We start from the raw sequence: 7961 nt of genomic DNA on the forward strand, positions 1-7961 counted from the left end.
AGTTGACAAATGACAAACATAGTTCAAATTACAAACTTAGTTCATGACCACGATGGTCTACGATACAATGCAAATTACAAACATAGTTCAAATTACACAAATAGTCTCGAATGACATAAGTAGTTCATGACCACGATGGTTGAAACGACATGAACATCACATATAACTCGGTTTCCTGTAGCAATGCAAGTCAACAACCCTTTTCCATTTCCATTCTTCCAGCATTTCTTGAATCTTGTCATCATCAGTTATGTCAACCAATTTTCTTTCCCCGGGGCCATCTGACTTCCTCCTGCTGACGTAGTACACAAAATCCTCTTCCTTCAACCCTTGCTTCAACATGAATTTAGTCTTCAACCAATCGAAAGTGAGGTCCACTTGACTAACTTGCACAATACATGGAGACAAGCCATGCACATGAACAACAGGGCTAAGCACCCACTGAGTTTCGTTAGCCACCTACAGCACACAAATCTCTTAGTAGCTAACCTATGATACATTAAACCAAGAGGAAAACAAACTAGGGTTTTCACAAAAGTATGATAAATTAAACCAACCAAAAAATGGGGGTGGAGTTGATTTACCTTCTAGTCTCGAAATCCTGAAGATCCAACGGTGAAACCGGACCGATTTGTGAGAGATCTGAGGGGGGGGGGTTAGGGTGCTGGACGAGGGAGTGACGTTGGCAGGGCTAGAGGTGAGAGTGGGTGGATATGAGTGAAATGAGAGGGGTAGAGGTGGAGATGAATGGATGAGAGGGGTAGAGGTGGGCCCAAAATCTTATCCACTCGAATCTTATCCATTAGACAGGAATGCTTTCTGGACACCAGACGCCAGTGACCTTGGCGTCTGGGTGTCCATCAGACACACCAGACGGCCTGTCTGGTCACCTGCGTGAGCAAAGCAAGCCAGACGCCAGGGACCCTGGCGTCTGGGTGTGGGAGGCAGACGCCAGTGACCTTGGCGTCTGGGTGTCCATCAGACACACCAGACGGCCTGTCTGGTCACCTGCGTGAGCAAAGCAAGCCAGACGCCAGGGACCCTGGCGTCTGGGTGTGGGAGGCATGTCCATCAGACACACCAGACGGCCTGTCTGGTCACCTGCGTGAGCAAAGCAAGCCAGACGCCAGGGACCCTGGCGTCTGGGTGTGGGAGGCAGACGCCAGCGACCTTGGCGTCTGGGTGTCCATCAGACACACCAGACGGCCTGTCTGGTCACCTGCGTGAGCAAAGCAAGCCAGACGCCAGGGACCCTGGCGTCTGGGTGTGGGAGGCAGACGCCAGGGACCCTGGCGTCTGGGTGTGGGAGGCAGACGCCAAGGACCCTGGCGTCTGGGTGTGGGCCTGGTATTTTTGCACACAGCTTGTTAAAGTTTTTGCTTAGCAACAACTAGCAAACACTGTTAAATATGAACAAAGCATGCTACTCTCAACCAAAAATATGAACAAAGCATATCAACTAGTCTCGAATGACGAACATAGTTTGCACATAATCTCAAATAGTCTCGAATGACAGAAATAGTTCATGACCACACAAGGTCTCGAATAATAAGTTCATACATTAAACAAAGTCTCGACAGTTCATCATCGACGCTGGTGCCTTTCCATTTGTCTACTGAGTAGTCCGGGGCCACTTTCCCTTCTTGTCACGTGCCTCGTCCTCCTCTCGTGCATCGCGAGCCCTTGCAAGTTTGCTTGCCCTCTCTTCTTGACGAGCCGCCTTCTCTTTGCGTGCCCTCTCTTGCTCACGCTTCTTGCGCTCACGAGCCTCCTTCTCACGACGCTCCCGCTCCAATCCCCGTGCATAGGACTCCTCGAATAGGCGCTGCCTCCGTAACCAATCTGCACGTTGGTCCTCTTGGATATCTTTTGGTACCTCGTGATCTATCCAAGTGAAGTACTTGCAAAGTGGAGGAGGGGACTACATATAAACCATGATTTTGTTAGACATATGAGTGACAACTTGTTGATGTTTTTTATATGTACACCTAACATACCGGTGGTATGTCATATGCGTTAGTTGGCCTTCGACGATCATGTGCACAGTTGGGACACACGAAAAACCTTCTACCTTCTGTCCATGACTTGTTGCGGTCAGTGGACACCTTCAGCTTGCAAACATCACCACACCAACATGGTGGTGTGGGCACATCCTTCTCCTTCTTCTTGTCCAAACTGGCCTCCAACCACGTCTTCGGCATGTCCTCTTGGTCCGCGCACGGTGGCCTCGTCCTGGAACCGGATGAAGCCATGCCTACAAAAAGAACAATTGTTAGCACAAGACATTAAGAGAGCAAATGCATAAATGCTAGGAATTGTATGAACAAATAATATACCATTATTATTAGATCAACCATCTGGATTAAACAAATAACCGAAGGCCGATCCATTATCAACCATTCCTCTACGACCACCTCTAGCACTTGTGCTTCCTCTTCGACCACGACCACCTCTAGCACTTGTGCCTGCTCGACCACCACCTCTAGCACTTGTGCTCCCTCTACGAACACTAGCACCTCTAGCACTTGTGCTCCCTCTACGACCACCACTACCACCTCTGACACTCGTTCTTCCTCGACCACCACCACCGTCACCTCTTCCACCTCTTTCACCATCGGTGCCGCCTCCACGACTTGTTTTTCTTTTTTTGGTTTTCTTTTTTTTGCATGTCCGCTCATTGTGTCCCCCTTCACCGCACACCCCACAGTTGATAATGTCAGGAGCCTCCATGAAATGACCGCTACCAAATTGTTTCATGCCAGTGTATCCAGCCAGGTCATCCATATCACCCCTGAACCTCTTAGTTCTCCTTCTACCCTTCGTCTCCACCTTCAGAAGAGGGTCTGGCCTAATATGAGGGCCATGGTACTCAGGCCACTGTGATTGGTCCAAGAAAGGTTGAAATCTTGGCGCCCATGTCAACCTAGTAGCTTCCACATGGAACTCTTGCATCCTCACGGTTTTTCCATCATTAACATGTATGTTTCTCGCCTTCGCCGCCGTTATCAAATGCGAGCATGGCCAATGATACTTACTAGGCCTCTCGCACTGGCACCACCGAGTCTTCAGTTTCACCTCGAATGCAGCACCACCATATTGTCTACCATCTCGTGTTGTGCCACCTGGCTCATCAATTTGATAGATCATTTCAAGTCTATCGAATACGATAACTTGTTGTCGTGAAGACTTGCTTGCTTGTAACTGCAACCATTCATCAACCTTTTCCGGATAATCCTTTTTTTCACCTATCCATTTTGCAGTCTCTTCAGAATGCCTCTGAAAGTACTCATTAAGCTTGAAGAAGGTGTACTCCACTATTGCAGTCACCGGCAAAGCACGAGCACCCTTCAACACATTGTTGAAACATTCTACGAGATTGCTCGTCATGTCGCCATATCGCCAACCACCATCGTCATGAGCGCGTGCCCACTTGTGCTTCTCACTTAAATTCCTAGTTAAGAAGTCTTTTCCCCCTTCGTTCACCGCTGCAGAGAGTTTGTTGTAACGAGCATCGAAACCTTGGGTGGTGAAGGCCACACATACATGGGTAAGGTCTTTGCTGAGCTCCTTGCTCTTACATGCCCGGTAAAAGTTGGCCACGAAATGCCTCATGCACCATCTGTGGTGAAGCTTTGGAAATCCTGGAATAACAATGTCCATTGCCTTGAGTATGCCATGATGTCGGTCCGATATGATGCATACCTCCCTAGCCCCAATCACGTTGTGCCTAACATGACCCATGAACCACTCCCAATTGTCTTGGTGCTCGGAAGGCACCAAAGCAAATGCACATGGCAACACGTTGTCGTTTGATGAGTGCGCCATTGCTACCATTAGTGTGCCCTTATATCTACCGGTCAAGAACGTGCCATCTATAGACAAGACCGGACGACAATGCTGAAACGCCTCCACACATTGTCCATAACTCCAGAAGGCACGGTGGAACACTCCCTCGTGATCCTCGACCACATGAAACATGCCCGGGTTCCTATGTGCAATGGCGGCCAACAACCTTGGGAGCTGGTTGTATGCTTCTTCATAACCACCGTACAACATCCTAATAGCATTTGCCTTTGCCTTCCATGCCTTCCCATACTTGACTTCATAACCAAATTGTTTTTTCACCGTCCGCATGAGAAACCTCACTTTCACAGTGGGATCAAAGGCTATGTCTTTCATCCATTTGTATCCAAGATACTCAGATGTGAGTTGACGGTGTGTCTTTCTAAGTCGTTTCGATGGCGGTTTGCATCTATGAGTGGTATCACAACTTGTTAACACCCATTCTTCGGTTTCTTTAAGCTTTCTTGCACGAACCTTCCATGTGCATTCCTTTTGCTCACACACCACGGTGTAACGCAATTTCATGTCAGAGTGCTCAACATAAATTGGCCTATGGTTTCGAATGGCATAGTCAGCCAACCAAAACTTCAGCATAGGCAAGCTCAGAAACTTCAATCCTTTCTTCAAATAAGCATTCTCGTCCTCATTCTCCACCCTTGGTTCTCCTGGATCCGGGCATGGTGTTGGCTCAATCGCCGTCATTCTCATTCCACCGTCAACAACAGCTTTATGGGCAAGGCCGAGATCTTTAAATAAGTGAGTTCTTTTTTGTAAGCCCGTCAGCTCAAAGTGGATTTGGTTCTCCTCCTTTGTGAATCCATCCTCGTCCAACTGTTCAACTGGACCCTCGTCATCCGAGTCATACGCATATTGACGCCTAAAAGGCAAGTCACGATCCATGTCCTTTTGCGCTATGTACACATCCAAGTCACCAACATCATTGCCATGAAACCCTTCTTCTTGCTCTTCGTCGTCATCATAAGCATCTTCATCCTCTTGAATTACTCCGTCACTAGCAATCACCTCAACTTCATTTGCTTGGCTAGTTGGTCGTTGGCTAGAAGCATTGGGGGCATACAACTCAACCTCATTTGCTTGGCTAGTTGGTGGTTGGCTAGAAGCATTGGGGGCATACAACTCAACCTCATTTGCTTGGCTAGTTGGTGGTTGGCTAGAAGCATTGGGGGCATACAACTCAACCTCATTTGCTTTGATAGTTGGTACACGGGGACATGGTGGGGGATAAACATTGGGGGCATCAACCACAACCCTATGCTCAACAAGTGCCACCATTGTCCTCTCGCTCATGTCATCCATTGGGGAAGAGACATGCCGGTTCAAATCAAAGGTAAACCGAGGAGATTCAGTGGTGGCAAACAATTCAAGTGACTTGTCTTCCGATTGGGATACTTTTTCCTTGTATACATCCCAATGCAAATCCGAGGTGATAGGCATACTTTTCAAGCGAGATTTGGCTCCAACTCCAACATCATACCTTCCTATTAACTTAACATCAACATTGGTGTCCATCCACTTCAAGACTTGTCTCACTTTTGCAACAACATCCTCATAGCTAGGGCTTCTATCAAAAACCAATGGTTCCTCACCCGTGTCGGCATTGTTACTCAAGAATGCCTCCTTGTCAATGTAATGAACATTAACAAGTCTCTCCATCTAAAAATTACATGAATGCATTTAAGACCTCAATGAGAATTGGTGTTTATCCAAATACATCTTATTATATCCAAATTATATCAACACTAAATTATTGGTGATGACCACAAAAGTATCACTAATCACTAATTAACACACTAAGCAAAGTTAACCCTAATCACTAACTAACCCTAACCCCCAATCTTTCTACTCAACAAACATATATTCCTACTACACACCATGCATAGCACTATATTATCAAAGTTAACCAAGCCATTCACACTAACATAAGGGGGAGAAAACATGAACTAGGGTTCCACCAACATGTATAAAATGCAACCAAAAGGACAAGACTTAACAAAAAATAATTGGATGATTTGGGAGAGATTAACAAGAGCAACAAAGTGATGGAAAGATCCACCTAAGGGATGTACCTTTTGGAGAGGATTTGAGGGGGAGCTTGAGGGGTGAGAGAGAGTGGGGAGGCAGCAGCTCTTCTTCAAGCTCGGGCTGGATTGGGGAAAGTGTGTGGGGTGGGACCCACACACTCTCCCGGTGGGGTTATCCACTTATCGGGGCCAGACGCCAGGGACCCTGGCGTCTGGCCCCTTTGCCACGTCAGCAGGTCAACGGGCAGGCGGGCAGTGCGGGCCAGGGGCCAGACGCCAGGGACCGTGGCGTCTGCTTCGTAACCCAGACGCCAGGGACCTTGGCGTCACCGAAAAAGGTCAGAAACGAAATTTTTTTTGGAACGAGGTCAAATCGGGATTTAGTTTGCCTTAAGGGTCAGAACAGTAATTTTGTCCGCTTCAAGTAGAGTCATGGCGTGTCACATGAATGAGGTTCAGAGCTCGGCCATCCGACCTGTAAAAATCGATTCATCTCCAGCTTTTTTATGCACTGCTACGCTACTCTGACGAGTTGTCGATGGAATCCGGAGGGCTAGACCAGGCCCCTACCTCCAGCAGTCCAGAAAGAGGCCACGTATACATATCAATTTGATGGTAGGCCTTGTTTCAAGTTTGAAAGCGGAGGTGCACAGCGCAGATCATGTAGCATATGATATCAGAACGAGGCAGGCATGCTGAAAGTGGGCAGGCCATGTTTATACACGGACGCGGTCGACTGTGCATTGGCTCATTCAGATCCCATCAGCTGCACGCGAGCCTCATTCAGGGCGTAAACAGTCTCGAGATCCCATCAGCTGCACGCGAGCCTCATTCAGGGCGTAAACAGTCTCGTGCCAGCAAAGAAGAAAGAAGTTTCACCGGAGTGGAACCCGACGGCGGTCGGAGCAGGAACGGAAAGGAAAGGGAGGGTCGCAAGTCACGAGCTGCAGCGCTGTAGCAAAAGTAATGGTGCTACCAAGGGACATGTCTGAGGGCACATGATTATTCATTCAGTTGCAAAAAGCAATGGCTGGCGTTTGGCGCCGTAGAAAATGAAATAAGCTTTGGACGTATGATTTTCGCAGGAGTGTTTCGATCTTTCATTTCTAAAGCGACCATATATTTATATTTTTGTACAGAGCAAAAATGAACAAACAGGAGAACCTATAAGTAGCTATGAACCCATGCCTGAAAATGTGCATGGGCCTTCCCACTAGCTCTGTGTCTGTGGAGCTTAGCCTCGTTTCTGAATCTATGCCTACAACTGTACAAATTAGGCACTTTCCCTGTAAAGATAAAATCATTTCTTGTGTACCAAATCGCCCAAGTAAGAAACACCACCTCCAAGAAGAATGGTTTTGCTAGATTCTGCCCGTTGCACTTTCTACCTTCGTTTTGATCTCGACTTCTTTCTTGGACATGTATCATTATTTTTCATGTCCATCTTCTTTTGTGTCAACGTTATACTGATAGTTTCTCTTTTTACTAGAGTCTTGGGGGAGGAGAGAGCTTACAAGAACGAGAAAAAACTCATCCAGAAAATTTCTTCCAGTTGGGAAAGAAGACCCCTATATATAGGCCAACCAAATCTGCCTCTTACCCAAACAAAAAATTGGTCACATCCTGTCAAGAGGTCCAAGCCAGATAGTCTGACCTAGAGACCGAGCGGCCTACTGTTGCTTCAATTAATAAGGCTAGTAGAATGCCCATGCGTTGCCACGGGCATTTGAGTGCTTTTACCGGTTGCATATATGAACATATTGCATATCAAGTTTTACATGTAACAAAAAGATAGCTAGACAGAAAAATAATTGAAAATCCACTTCACATGCAATATTCTTGGAGACAAATGTAATTCGATGACGCATACATAGAAAGACAAAATGTAATTCGATGGCGATACATAGAAAGATGTCAGATGCACAAAATAAAGAAAGTGGTACAGAAAGATAAAACTCTTTATTGTGCACTATATTACAAAAGAAAGATAGCATTTCAATTGTTGTTATCCATTAATTAAAGACAACACATGGGAGGATTTTGTTATTACCTTTGAACAAACACTTTTGCTTCGAT

At 46.6% G+C, this 7961-nt stretch overlaps 1 protein-coding gene across 1 annotated transcript; it reads right to left on the minus strand.

The window, feature by feature from the left end:
• Nucleotides 1-1602: 1602 nt before the first annotated feature.
• Nucleotides 1603-6021, minus strand: LOC119324616 (U1 small nuclear ribonucleoprotein 70 kDa-like). The gene is made up of 3 exons (XM_037598419.1): nt 5931-6021; nt 1998-2254; nt 1603-1921 (listed from the first exon to the last, which is right to left on the minus strand). Exons 2-3 carry the CDS (start codon nt 2250-2252, stop codon nt 1613-1615), a joined length of 564 nt encoding a protein of 187 aa, XP_037454316.1. The 5' UTR covers nt 2253-2254; nt 5931-6021; the 3' UTR covers nt 1603-1612.
• Between the last annotated feature and the right edge of the window lie 1940 nt (nt 6022-7961).

The sequence above is a fragment of the Triticum dicoccoides genome, chromosome 1A, assembly GCF_002162155.2.
Source record: "Triticum dicoccoides isolate Atlit2015 ecotype Zavitan chromosome 1A, WEW_v2.0, whole genome shotgun sequence".
NCBI classification, from domain to species: Eukaryota; Viridiplantae; Streptophyta; class Magnoliopsida; order Poales; family Poaceae; genus Triticum; species Triticum dicoccoides.

What these genes read in the sequence shown, in the direction of transcription:
- LOC119324616 (XM_037598419.1), bottom strand. Translation starts at nt 2,252, where the DNA reads ATGGCTTCATCCGGTTCCAGGACGAGGCCACCGTGCGCGGACCAAGAG. An exon ending in ACGCATATGACATACCACCG is followed by an intron (nt 1,922 to 1,997) that starts GTATGTTAGGTG and finishes GTTTATATGTAG; the next exon opens with TCCCCTCCTCCACTTTGCAA.